The sequence below is a fragment of the Podarcis pityusensis genome (genome assembly GCF_964106645.2).
Source record: "Podarcis pityusensis genome assembly, chromosome: 1".
Lineage (NCBI taxonomy): Eukaryota > Metazoa > Chordata > Lepidosauria > Squamata > Lacertidae > Podarcis > Podarcis pityusensis.
The window spans coordinates 134,484,842-134,500,898 of record NC_138028.1 but is presented as its reverse complement, the minus strand read 5'-3'; the positions used below and the strand labels follow the sequence as shown (position 1 = coordinate 134,500,898).

Here is a 16,057-nt window from a genome sequence, read left to right as displayed (position 1 = left end):
CCCTGAATATACAGCTTGGCCTGGGCCAGGAACACGGGAAAGCTGGCCGGGGCTCCATCAAATTTCTCAGGCAAAGCCACTGGGTACTTGCCCGGAGCCGGGGCGTCGGCCCCAGGAGCCGGTAGGGCTTCCAAGCGTTGCTGAAGTGCCACAACCGCGTCGCTGAGCTGCTGCACGGTGTGAGTCAAGGCCTGGTTCTCCTGGGCCAACGCCACCAGTGCAGCCGCCTGTTCAGCCATGGCCTCTGGCTCTTCCCGAACGCACCCCTACGAAGGGGAAGTGCGGGTGAGGCGGGAGCAAACTGTGCTGGTCCCGGGGGTAAGGTACCTTGGGTGTAGCAGAGTCCACACGAAGAGGGGCAAGGTCCGAGGCAGAGAGCCGGGCGGGGAACAGGAACGCTGGAACAGGAGGCTGTGCAGGGAACAGGAGTACCGGATAGTCAGGAACAGGAAGCCGAGCAGGGAACAGGAGTACCGGATAGTCAGGAACAGGAGGCCGAGCAGGGATCAGGAACACAGGAAGGTCCGAAGCCAACAACGACGTTGCTCCCGCAACCTGGGGCCGGGCTGACTGGGCTTTTATCCTCTTCTAAGGCCAGGGGCGGTCCCGGTCCCCAGGAGCCCCGCCTCCTCTGGCCTTAAGGCGAGCACTCCTCCTGGGGGCAACCAGTTCCCTTCGCCTCTCTGCCCTAAGCCTCTGCAGATCAGGAGAGGCCGAAGGGTTACTGGGCCCTGGAGGAGGCTCACCTGTGGCCACTGAGTCATCAAGCCCCTCTGGGGCCAGAAGGGCTTCACCTGGGGCCAGCTCCTGATGCACTGCCACAGGTGCAGGCTCTTCAGCATCTAGGCCTTGCCCCAGTTCAGCCGGCCCTGGAGGCGGGGACTCCTGTGCAGGCTGGGATTCCTCTGTTTCATCCTCCGAATCGGAATCCCAGGCCATCACACCTAGTATATAGGACAAATATCTGTGATGTATTTCTAATGGATTGTTTTGAGGCATAGGCTTGAATTTGTGGTGAGTAGGGGGGGCCCACTAGGGGCACATCGGAAGATGGCTGACAATAACATCTCTTCGACCCACACGAGGTAATTAAGAGGCTGTGATGGGAGTAAACAGCCTCCCGCCCCCCCCCAAGCGTGTGGGGGGGACTGCCCTTGCCTGCTGTGCCCTATACCACCCCCGAATTTGAGGGGGTGGGGGCACTAGGCAGAAAGCCCTTGTGCGGACTTCGCGCTCCTGGACGCTGTCTCTGATTCGCGCCTCTAGCTGCAGCAACTTCAAAAGAAACAATTAGGAGGAAGCTAATGCACATATTTCAAGGAAGAATGGGGAGTAAAGACTGCTAACCGAAGAGATCGCTGAGAAACAAGACGGGTCGGAGGAACAGGAATAAATCATGAGAAGACACACGAAGGCTCGGTATGTTCGGCAACGGGACTGGATGGGGGGAAAAAAAACTTTCCTTTCTTTTCTCTACGTGATTAACCAAGAATTCCCCCCCCCCACAAGTCACAAGTCAGAAATGCCGTTTAAATGACTTAAGCTGAGGATTTAAGACTGTGTGGAGATAATTTTCTAACCAAAGCATGTTTTAAGGAGACCGTGGAAAGTATAAGAGCTTTGGAATGACGCAGCAAAAAATAGCGTTGCCATTTTGGCAAGTTCTGTCGAAAGACTTATGTCTGGGAGGAGGAAAAGATTTGTTTTCATATTGTGGGTGAGCCTCCTCAGAGGGACTAAAGAAGGCGACAGATTTGCGAGACTGATGATAGAAAGAGTGCTTTTATTTATGAAAGTGATGATATATGGAAACCATCTCGATATGATGATTGGACGAATGGAAAATTCACACAGGATTATAACTGGTGTTTACCTGCTTAAGGAGATTATCAGAAGAGATCATAAAGAAAAAAAGAAAAATATACGAACAAGATGAGATGTGAGAACAGCAAGATAGGACTGGATAGAATTATGAACATTATTTGGACAGATTTGTGGATATTAACGCAGCAGCAAGAAGATGATTGGAATCCCCTTCGGAACTTGAAATATGGGTCCCCCCAACAAAAAATTTAAAATTCGGCTTTGTAATTCGGAATTTATGTGATGTGATTTGATTTGATTGCTCGGTTAATAAAAATTATTTAAAAAAAAAAGAATTTGTGGTGAGTACTTTTTATCCTAAAATATATTCCACTTAACCAGTTACTCTGTCCATGAGGTTCAATGACTCTTTGTATTCAAATGCAGCTTCTTGTAAAGTCCAGGTTTCTCTGTATTTTATATTCTCTTTCCCAAAATTGCTGTTGTTGCAATCACACAGGGCCCCCGGACGTTTCACAGTCTATTGACCCTGTGCCACCACCCCGCTTCTCACGGGGACACACGGAGTCCAGACAGTTAACATCAATAATCAAGTTTATTTTTAAGTGCAGGGATAAGCGTATGCAATACAACTCTGCCAACCCACACCTAAGCCTCCCTCTTCCTTCTCCAACACCCAAGCCTCAACTCCCAACTGACAACCCTCAGCTCCCAAACCTGAACTGTCAACTCCCAGACCTCAACTGTCTTTTCAAATCCTCCCACTCTATCTTTTACTCCCCCCTCGCATTCTCACTGGCCAATCACATCACACCCATTTTTAACTCTTTCCTTGACACATCCTAGGGGCAAACGCCACACTGTTTCCCTTCCTTCTGATTTCCTGCATGTTTCTGAAGGACTGCCTTCCTCTCCTAGGTGAACATCCTCGGATGGGAGCCCTGGATGTTTGCCCCTTCATCCCAGTGAGGAATGTTACTATGGAAGAATGTGTCCAGTGTGCCAATCTGTTTGGGAAGCGTTTAGCAGGTGAACTGCATGTGCCAGGTGAGTTGGGTTTGGAAGACAGCACCTGGTCACTCCAGGCCACTAAGTGAAATTCCTTCAAAAATCTCTGTTGGCCACTGTAATGTATGCCTTATCAACTAAATATCTGGCATGTGGCACCTTTAAGGTAAACAGCTGTGACCCATGTGGTCAGCTCCTGGAGATTAAGAAGGGTGGTCAACTCTGGAGGCCCCCAGTCCTTGTGAAGAATAATGTTTGATTTGCAATTAACCCAGCTTGTGGTGAATGAATGAATGAATGAACATCAGAAGACAAAATAGCCACCTCTCTCCTCATTTAGTTCTCCCTTCTTCTTGTGGGCAGGTTTGTACCCTACATTGCCTTGATGTTTTGGCACATACAATGTGCACAGACATTCCAGATAAAGTGTGCTGGGGAGGTTGGATGGTGTCCACTGGACCTGGTCTCCATGGGGATATCTGCCCAGGGAGCCTATGCACACAGACTCTATATGTGCCATTAGTAGGGAATGTGTGTTATGAACCTATGCATGCTGGTCAATATGTGTGTTGGTTCCCTGTGCTATCACCTTTTCTGGGTAGTCTAACATCACGGCAGAATGGAAATATCAGATTCTATCTGTCTGGCGTTACCCTGGAAGCAACTGCAAGGGCGGCAAAGTTTTTATTGCATGGACAGGCGGAGTCCCCCAAACCCTGGGCGCCCCCCCGTGTGGAATAACGACTCAAGACAACGTGCTATAGGATTAAAATTGGCCACAACTTTCTGAAATATATTATTTCAGAAATATATTAATTTCAGATGTGGGTAGACCTTGGCTCAGGCATTGGGCGTTTATCCCTCCCAGTCCCCCGCCAGGGATCTGGGGAACATCTGGGTTATCCAGTGTGTGTGTGGGGGGGGGGAATGGACTGGCTCTGGAGAACATATGTTCAAGCAGAGAGAGCCTGCCCCCGTTACACCGCCGTCGCAGGGGAGAGCAATGACGACCTCTAGGCATACGGCCAAAGCCTCCCCTCAAACAACCTATTTAACAGGGAACCCTGGTATCGCCGCCACTGCTGCATGCCCCCCCATTCAGGGAAGATAGACTAAAGGATTCCACCCAAGGCCTGATACCGCTAAAGTTGTGACGTTTTGCTACGGGAAAGGCAAACCCGCCAATGCAGGGGAATTCCTTTCCGGCCCTTCAACAGCGACCTTGACGTAGCAGCACCCGCATACTTGTGGAGAAAAGGTTAACCTGCAAAAGAAGTCTTAACTGAGGGTGGGTAGGGCGATTCCCAGGTAAGATCCTCCCCCTATTGTGTGGGCAGGTAGTCCCTCCCCCCTACCTGGCCTGATCACCTTGGCAACGCCTCCCCAGGCGGGATTGGACAACTGACTGAGGTAGGCGGAGACCTCCAGGTATCCCACCTGGGGGAAGGTCATTAATAGTAGTGTCTCTTAGTGGTGAATGGCACTATTTAGCGGGAAGAAACTGCAATGAAAATCCTTGTTATTACATATTTTTACATGGCTACTTATTTGTATATATTTTAAAATTTTATATGACTGTTTTATGATGGCCTATATTTGTAATGCCTAATAAAGGTTTCCTGTGCAGTTAGGCACTCTGTTCCCCGGAGGCCAGGGGCAGGGAAGGGGCAGGAGATGTGATCCAAGCCGCTGCCGCCGCCACACAATGACCTCCTGCATTTGCTGAGTGGTGTGAGGTGCTCTGGAAAGCAGTGAGTCCCATGCACCGTTGTACGGCTGGAAGCTTCTTGAAATAAATCTGTTGCAAGCCAGCTCCTGGCCAGTGGCCATCTGGCTGTGAGTAGCTAGTGTGGATGCAGCGTTTTTTGAATTACACCACAAGCCAGCATTCTCAGTAGGCATGTCTGGCTTATTTGTGTACCCCTAACGGCAATCACACAAAGACCCAGCTAACCCCTGGGATGCAGTACACAACTCACAAGTTTCCCAGCATTCCCTGATTGGTCCCAGCACCATGGGGCAGTGTTATGTACTGAAGTTCTCACCCTGGGCCAGCAGGGGGATACTGTAGATAGTTTTCACTCAGGTCCACATATGCAAATAAGGGATCGAAAGTGACGTTCAGTGATTGGATGGTTACAGAAAGTTGTACAGTTACGTTGTACTGGAGCTCTGTATAAGCAGGCTGGCTGAACCCTTCAGTTCAGTTCTGTTCTGACCTGTGAATAAACAAGAGCTGTTTGGAGAATCGCTGTGTCGTCTGATGTGTTCACCCACAACTTAACAGGCAGCAAGCTGGTTGCACCACAGAGTTCAAGAGATGGGGCTGTCCATGGAAGGGAGCCCCCTGCAGTCTCCTTTCCCCAGGGCCTCCTCAAACCTGGAACCAGGCCTCCTGCTCCCTCCTCTCCTCTGACTCTTGAGTCCTGCAAAACCAGCTTCTTTAGGTTGCAGCCTGGCAACTCCCTGACTGGATCCATGTGCTTTCTCAGTAAATCTGCCCCTCTTTTGCAGTGTATCTCTATGGCAAAGCAGCTCTGAAGGAGAGCAGAATATCCTTGCCAGCCATCCGAGCAGGAGAATATGAAGCCCTCCCTGAGAAAGTAAGACTACGTGTTGCTTGCAACAACAGCTGTACTGCCAAACCTTAGATCAGCGGTCAGTGCCCTAGTCTGGGTAGCAATAGAGGCATTTTAAGAAGGGATGCTCAGATTTTATTGGATGGAGCTGGTTTATGGTTACAGCACAGCTGACATAATGGAACTACCACAGCTGCTGCTTCAAGCTCCTGCTTACTGTTGTACTAGTTGCTAAAGTGTGAGCAAGTCTCTCCCAATACTTGTGTGTGCACAGGGTGGAGATGCCCTCTCATTCCTGCAATGGTCCATGTGGATTCTGCAATCCAGCTTCATTGTTAGGTGCATTTATCCATGGCATTTGCATCAGATTTGACTTACAGATTCCTTTTAATACAAATGAGAAGAACATTCAAAATACACATGGCCACTTGGGCAAATTTCTTTGAGCACATTAGCTCAAAATATAAGTTTCTACAGTGGTAGATCGGGTTACAGATGCTTCAGGTTGCAGACGCTTCAGGTTAAAGGCTCCGCTAACCCAGAAATAGTACCTCAGGTTAAGAACTTTGCTTCAGGATGAGAACAGAAATCATGCTCTGGTGGCGCGGCGGCAGCGGGAGTCCCCATTAGCTAAAGTGGTACCTCAGGTTAAGAACAGTTTCAGGTTAAGAACGGACCTCTAGAACGAATTAAGTTCTTAACCCGAGGTACCACTGTATTTTAAAGAGCTACTGTAAATATAAAACTGTGTTGATTTAATCTCAAGAAAAAAGTTGCATGAATAAATTGCAATGCAGGAATCCCCAGGTGAAAGTGTTCCAAATGATTTTTCTGAGGAGACTGAGGACCATGCTGCTTTCTCTTTCACAGTCCTCACCACGGAGCCCATGCTCTCCTGTGCTTAGTCTGTGATAGGGCCCACTGACAAACCAAGAGCAGACAGTAAATACGATAATCATTTGCATTCATCATCACACATCACAGTTCTCAAGGTAACAAATATCTCTGGAGTGTGACACTGCCCAGCAAGTCCACTATCTGGCTCTGGGTCTATCCAAATTGTTGTGAAATTGTTATTATTACTGGAATATTACAACCCACTCTTTTTCTTTGTTTTGTTTTTTTTAGCTAAAAAAACCAGAATGGGCTCCTGATTTTGGCTCTGCAACCTTTGTTCCAAGATGGGGAGCCACAGTAACAGGCGCACGGACATTCCTCATAGCCTACAACATCAATTTGCTGTGTACAAAGGAGCTGGCGCACCGGATAGCACTGAACATTCGGGAGCAAGGACGTGGAAAGGACCAGGTATTCCTGTGTCCAGGGAAGAATTGGCTTGCAGATTCCCTCCTCCCACAATTCAGAAAAGGGCAAGGAAAGGAGAGATCTCCCCAATTTCCTCCCGTAATCGCTAACCCTGTATTACTCTTCATTTTTATCACACTACATGCGTGGCCTCTCTGCAGGCCACAGATGATGGAAGGGGAACATATGAATTCACTCATTGCTCATTGAAACTGGCAGCTTGCGCCAGAGCTACCAGGAATCAAGGTCTGACTAGAAGCCTGAGGGATTTGAATCTTCTTTTCAGGGTCTCCTGGGAAAAGACAAAAGTCCTAGGCTGGGAAGATGGAACCAAAGGAGTGAACTATATTCTCCTAAGACTGGTTAGACTTTTGCTGTGGTCTTTTGGCCCCTACAATTTACAGCTCTTTCCTCTGCTTCCTTAAGGGTAGCTGATGAAGCAGACTCCAGTCCATCAGCCCTCATGCTATAATAATCTTTAAAGTGCCACAGGATTCCTTGTTGTCATTTGGATATGTGATGAAGCAAATCTATGAAGAGTCGCAAAAAAGAAATATTTTGGGAATGGGGTAGGAACTTTAAAATCTGGTAGGAATATGATAGGAATGTTAGCTTTTGGCTGCTGGGGTTAAGAAGACAGGAAGTGCTTGGTTCCTGTTTGCCCGCTTTCCACCTTATTCTGTAGATGGTTGAAATTCTTGCTCCTGTTTGTGCTTTGTAGCCTGGGCGATTGAAGCAGGTGCAAGGCATGGGCTGGTACTTGGACGAGGAAAATATTGCTCAGGTTTCTGCAAATTTGCTGGACTTTGAGACCACGCCCCTTCACACCGTCTATGAGGAGGTCTGCAAGGATGCCCAGGTGAGATGGACAAGGAGCTAAGACCTTTGGGGTGAAATGTGTCGGGAGCAAGGAGTTGCAGCCCAAAGCTCTTGCGGCTGTGCCTTTGGCTCACTTTTATGGAGCTGCTCTCTGGTTACAGAAGAACTGCTTGCAGCACAGCACACAAAGAGAGAGAGAGCTTCCAGTTTGCGTAGGCATTGGCAGCTGGGCTAAGAGCAGGGGATTGGGGGCTCCCTGGCCCTTTAGCTCACTTCCTGCCCTCTGCTGCAAACGCTGCAGAACAGCAGGGGAAGAGAGGGAAGGGACTGCTGCTCAATTGCATATGTAAGCCAAATATTCCCCAATATGGCACCAGAAGAAAGGGACGTCTCCCCTTTTCACCTGCATGGGGGTTACCCTCCCTTCCCTGTGCCCCAAACACAGTGGGCGAGCTTTGCCTGTCCTCAAAGAGCCCTCACGCAGCAATGACCACCTACGAGTCTGTAAGGGTTAGGGCTGGGGTTTCTGCTCGGCACTAAAGATACCAGACAAATGATCCCACTACCAGCCATGCAAACCTTTCAAAACATGCTTGGCTTCCTATGAACTGGAAAAGCATCGCTTGCAGGCTGAGATTGCATTGGTTATACCTTCTTCTCTGAGTGTTATTTGAGAACATTTCTGTATTGAGAGTCTTGGGTTATTTGGATTATTTTCTAGTCTATGCAGTAGTGGGAACTTGTGGTGGTAGAAACTTAAGCGTCATTTGAAGAGACTTGTTGCCTTGAGCGTGTTTCTGGATCCCTGGGGTTGTGCTGGACTGCTGTCAAATTCCTGTTCTTGTTTCTAGGATCTCAATCTGCCAGTGGTGGGATCTCAGCTGGTGGGTCTGGTCCCCAAAAAGGCCATGCTGGATGCAGCAGAATATTATATTAACAAAGAAAATCTATTCATCCTTGAGGAGGAGCATAAAATCAGACTGGTAACCTTCAAAAGAGAAAGGAGTGAAATACTTGAGTATCCTATGAAATGTATTACTGTACAGTGGTACCTCGGGTTACATACGCTTCAGGTTACAGGTTACAGACTCCGCTAACCCAGAAATAGTACCTCAGGTTAAGAACTTTGCTTCAGGATGAGAACAGAAATTGCGCGTTCCTTGCAGAACCTCACTGCCCAGGGGAGGGGTGAGACACTGCCGGTGGACTGAGGCTCTGGCCATCAAGCCACTGCTGCGAGGGACCAGGAGGTGGCAGCAGCCAAGTAAGCTGGCGAGGTTCTGCATGTGACTCCAGCTGCCTCCTTCCTTTCTTCCCCTTAATGGCCCACCACCCAGGCTATCATCTCACCAGGAAACTAGCCTGGCACTTCCAAGAATTAGAAGGGGGCATTCAGCCTGCCCCTGGCAAAAAACCCCATAACTATATGTATGGTATATTTTAATGTAGTTGTTATTTTTATATTGAAGTGTGGTGTGAACCTAGAAGCCTTTGAGTTGAAGGGCGGACGCAAACGAACAAATAAATAGTTTTTGAAGTCAAAGAAAGAATGGGGGATTCTGAACAAATCTGAGAATGATTTCATCTGTTCTGCAGGAAGCACATTTTGAATTTTGATAGACACTCAGACTCTTGGGATTGGAAAAGGTGGACATCTAAATAAATAAAAAAAGGGGTGGGGCAAGAGTATGCCTGAGAAGTGGAACAGTTTGAAAGTTCTGTTTAGATTCATGGTGCGGGATGTTACGCTTTTTAAAAGGAGGTACAAACACTTGTACAAAATAAATAGATCACACACACTCTCAAAATGGAGAGACAGTTTGTGGGATGTGGGGTGAACTGCACTGTTTTATCAAGTAATTTTCTTGAAGATCTGAAACCCCTCCCCAACAATTCTGTATTCCCCAGATTATTTCAGTTTATGTTTAGTGCAGTGAATCTTTATTCATTTTCCATTCTCAGGTAATCAACCGACTGGGGCTGGACTCTTTGTCTCCTTTCAATCCCAAGGAGCGCATCATTGAGTACAGATGTTTTCATTGTCCTCCTTCCGTTTTTTGTTTGTTTGCTGGGCACCGTACATTTGGCAGGCTTGGCTGGGTTGGGAGCAGGCCTGCACCACAGGATGCTCCTGGAAGTCCACTAGCTTGTCTTACATCAGTTTCCATTGCAAACAGGACCATGGGAAGAGCTGGGAAGCTGTGGGCAAGCGAGTCTGGGGTTGGGGTGACTCATGTGCTAGCTTAAAAGGGAGGAAGCAATGGGCCACTGGCTTCCCTACATTTCCTTATTTGTGTCAGGTAAAATTCTGGCACCTGTGTGTTGCTCTTTGCTTCCAGAGCTGCTCACTGGCAGTTTGAGGGTCACATGCATACCCAGCCCTAATCTGGGGGAGGTTTGTGAGGTTTTGAGTCAGATTTGACAGTTGTTTGCCCCACCTGCTTGAGATGTAATTAAACGGTTTCATGTGCCATCACATTTTCAAGGGAGTGAGTTTTGCTTAGAGAATGCAAGACCAATTCCTAGAAAGAGACAAAGCAATCCTCCCTGCTCTTGGTTCACCAGGGACAATGCTAGCGAAAAGCATCTGGTCATTGGGCTGTATTCTGCTAATATTGTAAGTCCTACTTTGAATCTTTGCAAAAGAGTTACCATCCTACACATGGCAGAGAGATGCCTTCTCCTTCCTTGACTTTAGTTCATTCTGTCCTCTTGATGTACGTGAATGTGCTTTTCCTATGTCCTTCTTGTCTTCCGAAGGGATATGGTGCAGGATGGCAAAGAGAGCGGCTGCCTGATATCCTTGCCTCTTCACACTTTTGTGCAGAAAGTTGGTGCCAGGTCAGCTGCTCCTGGAGGAGGATCCGTAGCAGCAGCAATGTCTTCTTTGGTACATGAGCCACTTGTTTTTATTATGTTATGTAGATTGCTTGTGCATCTTACACATAAATCGGACAGGGCTGGCTTCCAAGTCCAGATCAGAGACTTGAATTTAGTCAAAAGTAGAGTGTAATCTGCATTGAGAGTATTGATATCACCTAAATCAGGGCGTCATTGGACAGTGCCATTTCTTCTTGCCCTAGTCCCATTAAAATTTCTCATAGCCCCTGGGTTGGGAGGACTGGAAAAATCATTGTGTTTATTAATATTGCACATATGGAAACAGTAAGATGAATTAAAATGGACTCTTATTGAAATAAAAATTGTGCAGTCCAAAAATATGGTTCCAAAGCTTAACTTACAGAATTTGTTCCAAAACAGACACTCCAAATAATAATGTTCCCTAGAGTGGCAGGGGAAACCCAGCCAGATGGATGTGGTATTATTAATAATAATAATAATAATAATAATAATAATAATGTTACATCCAAATAGTTGCATAGAATCATGTGCTTGTCTAAGCACAGGTACAGCCTCTTAGAAATATGAAATTACTTCAAACAGAGCAGAACACAGAGCTCTGACTCTCCCACAGCTTTCATTACAGCCTGAGAGAGAGAGAGAGAGAGAGAGACCATTAGCACATGTCCTTTCTTCTCTGATGCTTGAGAACAAAGATCCAACTCCCACAAAATGGAGATTTGCAGCTGAATACTTATCATGTGATCTAAAGTTAAACACCTCGTCACAGAGTTGCAGAGATACATTTTAAGTTAATTATCAACCCTTTAGGCTCTCTGCAACTCCTTTGTTTAACTACAGTGGAAGTTTACATGATATGCAGTTAGCAGTACACATACAGAGTTATTTTCCATTTCAATGTACCATTAAACAATTATACTTTACAAAAAGTCCATGAAGCTGAAGTTGGTTACTGTTTCCAGTTCCTTATTTACACAAAAGCGCAGCTCATTCAGAAATGGGGAAGGGGAGAGCCACATAAATGCAATAATAAGCAAACAATCAATATATGTTTACTGAGAAGTAAGTTGCATTTGGCAAAGGTCCCACTTCTCCTGGCTTATACAAACCCGTTCATTGTACTGATTAAGGGTGTAAATCTGTTCTTAATTGTTTCATTTATTTTACTTCTAGGGGGCAGCGCTGGGCTGCATGGTGGGGCTGATGACCTACGGGAAGCGTCAGTTTGAGGATCTGGACCCAGTCATGAGGCGGTTGATCCCTCCATTCCATCAGGCCATGAAGGAGCTGCTAGTTCTGGTGGACACAGACTCTCTGGCTTTCAGCAGCTACATGGTGAGTGAGAGCCAGTGTGGTGTAGCCTGAATAACTACTGGACACAGTTAACTAAATATATTTTTCTCCCTTCACCTTAGGCTGCTATGAAGCTCCCTAAGAACACACCTGAGGAGAAAGAAAGGTATGTATCAATATCTCACTTTCCATCTGTTTAACAATTATGGCTACTAAATAATCTTTTGTATGTACCTGGTTGCTGAATTTCCCTTAGCTCCTCTCATACATCTACAGATACCTGGAATAAGCAATGGCTTCTGCACCTGTTCAGAGTGATATAGCCACTGTTAGTCATGCTCAGAAATCAATGGACAATCAATAAAGTCTATATATCACTTAAAGCGTGTGATATATGGACATGTTGGCCTAAATGCTATGAAGAGATTCCTGCAAGTTCTTGCAGTTATTGAAAGAGAGGGTGGAATGTGGATGCAGCTAAATGGACTCATGGCAGCTCATTTTTGATTAAATATTACTTGAATGAGATCAGACAGTTTTCATTGATTCTCTGTTCCCTGTGCACACAGCCTGCACCCCTCTCTCTCCAAAGGATTTGAGGGAACCTCTGGAACAATTTGTGAGGTGACACGCAATGGTGGCTGCAGGAAAAAGGAGAAAGCCGCCCAGATGGTGGGGTACAAATGACAAAATCATTATTGTTATTGAAATGTTAACCTCCTCTCTCCCCTCCTTTCTGCTCATGGATCAGAGAGCCTTCCATGCTAACCTTGTGGGGCCTTAATTTAGGGTGGCATTAGCTTAGGGGGCCCAGAGTCCATTGCCTTCTGAGCAACTGTCACCAAAAGGCTTGTCCAAATGTGTCGGTTAATTTTTAAGGTGTTGGAAGACCTAAGGTCTTTGCAGCCGCTGTTCCCCTCTGCCATGTGTCTTTTAGGTATCATTTCCTTGTTTGTGATTTCCAGTTGAATTTACTAGAAATATATTTGGTATATACCTACTTTTGTCTATTTATTCTCTTGCAGGCGGACAGCAGCCACGCAGCTGGGCCTGAAAAGTGCGGTTGGTGTTCCCTTTTCACTGGCAGAAAAAGTTCATTCTTTGTGGCCCCTTTTAAAAGAAATGGCTCAGCGAGGAAATATAGCCTGCAAATCAGATATACAGGTATAATAAGTATTCGGTGGATGAGAAGCATTCCTTTAAAAGGGCTGTGTACCTGTTTTCTCTTTTTAATAGATCTTTTAGATATATGTGAGTAGTTTTCATTCTATTACTGCTTAGTTGTTTTTTAACACCCCCCCCCCCATTTTTAAACCGTTCTTATTTTATCTGTAAGCCACCTTGAGTCCCTTTGAGGAGAAAAAGTGGGGAATAAATGAATGAATGAATGAATAAAATAATCAAATAATGTCTCTGTTCTGTTTTTTTTTTTTTTAATAATTTTAATTATATTTAGTCTAAAATTTATATTTAGTCAGGTTTTAATTTTATTTGTTAAAACCAGCCTGGGATTCTGTCAATGAAGGGCAGTTTAAGCTTTTAAATAAATAAATAAATAAATAAATATGATACACTGATTACAAATTTTCTAAAGAAATAATTGTCGATTTTATAAGAATTGCAAAGCATTTTGTATGCTAAAATGTGCCTTAGACACGGCAGATAATTACATTTTATCACTGCTGTTTTGAAATTAGTGGTTTAAAACCGCAGTTTTGAAAGGTAAGGTTCAGTCCACCATCTTGATTCAAAATTGAATCCCATTTTGTCCAAACATAGATGAAAATCTGCTCATTGATTTAAGGAACCATCATGCAAAATTTGGTTACAATATCTTTAAGAGGTGTCCAAACGTAAAGAGAACCAACAAATTTCAAATATATATATTGTATTGTCAGTTATACTGTGTGTGTAGATTTTATGTAGACCTAAAAAGGAGTCCTTGAGCTGAAATGTGCTACAAGGAGATAGCATCTTCAGGCTACAGATGAAAGTAGCAATGTCTCAGCAAACCATAAAATAGATAAATTACTATTTTTATCTTGTGAACCACTCTTACAAAAGGGTTGTATATAAATGTTAATACATAAATACCTACAAACATGGCCTTGGGTAGCGCAGAGCATAATGGAAGCCTAGCCTTTTAAGTGCTTCCGCATGAGCTCCAGAATGCTCTTACCAGTTGCTGGTTTGGGTGGTTTTCAGTGGTTCATAGTGACCTGAATCTTTTACTGATGGTGTTTGAAGTCGCAGGCCTCCTCTGTGTGCTTTGTCTACAGGTGGCAGCTAAAGCTTTAGAAGCTGGTGTGTTTGGTGCCTATTTCAATGTTGTCACCAACCTGAAAGATATAACAGATGAAGGCTTTAAGCAAGAGGTAAGAAATGCTCAGGTTTTCTGCTCCAGGCACTATGTTAACCTCTAGTTAAGTGCTGTGTCTTTGGCATTGTTCATACAGGCAAATCAAATATATTGATTTCAGTTCTATTTTTTCCAGTCTTAAATTTGCTTTTCCATATTTCCACCAATAGCTTACAATTTATTTCTCCCCCCCCCCCCCCAAATCCTCATGGAAATTCTTTAGAATTTTAGGACAATTTTATCTGAATATACACATTTTTCAAAAGCAATTTCCCCTAACATATAATGTCTGTGTGTACGTTATTTTTACTAATACACACATACTTTACCCTAATATATGCATTTTGTGCATGCTACTTGACTGGAAAGCTGCATTGCTAAATTCAGAGAGCTGCAAATATCAGAGGGTAACTGGCGTTGGTCTGATGTACTCCCTCCCCTGTAATCGGCTGCAAACAGGCGCTAAACCAGGCCTGGCCAAACTACAACTCCCATCATCCCTAGCTAACAGGACCAGTGGTCAGGGATGATGGGAACTGTAGTCCCAAAACAGCTGGAGGGCCAAGTTTGGCCATGCCTGCGCTAAGGGAATTGTCACAAAAGGTCCATCTGACCCTCCTTATTCTTCAAGCCCTGAACATGGGTAGAAGTGGCAAGGCAACCTAACTAGCTACACATGGCCTTAAATGTGTTTCTTGTGTGTCGTGTGGGGCTGTTAAATGTAATATTAAGCTTGGACGGGGTGGGGGCAGGCATTTTGAATTGGGACCACAGCTTGTGGGGGGAGGAGATTTAACTCTTCCTTTCCTTCCCCCAATCCTGATGAAAATCCTGAGGTCTCTTCCAACTCTATGACTGTGGTCAGGGCCTGCCTGCCAATGGGGCAGGGTGAAGCAACTGCCTCAGGCAGTAGGATCCACAGGGGCAGAAGATCAGGCCCCAAGGACATGCTGCCTCCTCTGCAGCTCACAAGGTGCCACCACACACGGGCACACCAGCACTACAGTGGCTGGAGTCCCATGTCCCTTCCTGGCAGCAAGTTTCTGCCAGGGTTTTTCCTTGAGAAGAAGTCCTTGTGGAGTGTCACCCCCCCCCCTTGTTACAGGGGGCCCTTATGGAGTCCCCTCTCCCCGCACAGTTCCAAAGAGAAGCCACAGCAGGGGCACTTCAGAGGCTGGATCTGTGGGGCAGCAGAGGGGGATGTTTGGCCTCAGGTGCCCAAGGGTCTTGGGCTGGCTCTGTCTGTGCCACGAATGAGGTCAGGGACCAGAGTCCCTCGAGTCACATGGCCCACCCCTTGTTTGTACAGGCTTGGGTAATCCAAGGCTGAGCCTGGGGATTGTAGTCCTTACATGGGAAGGTTGGGTTATGGCTAGAAGACTCTGTCCCCTGCACACATACTTCTCCCCAGGGCTGCTTCATGCATTTGTGCTTCACACAATTTTAACTCTCCTGTTCCGTGTAGGTGCAAGGGAAACTTTCCCACTTTTTAGAGGAAGCCAAGAAAAGTACTGCGTTTGTGCTACATCAGCTGGAGAAGCGGACAATGTGAATGATTCTTCATATCAGGAACTGTTTATCTATGGATGTATAAGAACCAATTGTAGTATTGCCAGGTTGTATGTAGATAGACATGCAGACGTGCTTGTGATTTCTGTTCTACAACTGCAAATGCAAAGTTCCATGTGCCCCAATTCTAGTCTTGCACATTGCTTCCTTGGTGGCAGCGTGGGGCTTGTTGTTCTTGGTCACCCCCTTGAACCAAAGTAGCCCCACCCACACCACCAGGATAACAGGAGAATGCATTTCAAATTGCTCTGTGTTCTAGTAAATGCTTGTTATACAAAAAATGTCCAATGTATCAGAGCCCAACTTCATTGCATTGTGCTTGCTCTAACTCAGAAGTTGGTAGTATCTGTGTGTTGTATTGATCAGTCTAACGATTGGTTTTGCCTGGATTTACTCACAATGATTTCCTTTCACAATAAAGCTATAAAGAACTGTGTTA

The 16,057-nt window shown here is 45.7% G+C and overlaps 1 protein-coding gene across 2 annotated transcripts in view; it reads left to right on the top strand.

Moving 5' to 3' along the window:
• Positions 1-16,057, top strand: part of FTCD (formimidoyltransferase cyclodeaminase) — a 21,599-nt gene extending 5,542 nt beyond the window's left edge. For both annotated transcript variants that reach the window (XM_081017408.1, XM_081017407.1), the window contains exons 3-14: positions 2,743-2,871; positions 5,347-5,435; positions 6,540-6,719; positions 7,438-7,575; positions 8,387-8,518; positions 9,498-9,559; positions 10,296-10,425; positions 11,571-11,732; positions 11,813-11,856; positions 12,716-12,854; positions 13,970-14,065; positions 15,515-16,057. In XM_081017408.1, the coding sequence (XP_080873534.1) occupies positions 2,743-2,871; positions 5,347-5,435; positions 6,540-6,719; positions 7,438-7,575; positions 8,387-8,518; positions 9,498-9,559; positions 10,296-10,425; positions 11,571-11,732; positions 11,813-11,856; positions 12,716-12,854; positions 13,970-14,065; positions 15,515-15,601 (1,388 nt within the window). In that variant the 3' untranslated portion in view covers positions 15,602-16,057. The remainder of the gene's footprint in view (positions 1-2,742; positions 2,872-5,346; positions 5,436-6,539; positions 6,720-7,437; positions 7,576-8,386; positions 8,519-9,497; positions 9,560-10,295; positions 10,426-11,570; positions 11,733-11,812; positions 11,857-12,715; positions 12,855-13,969; positions 14,066-15,514) is intronic.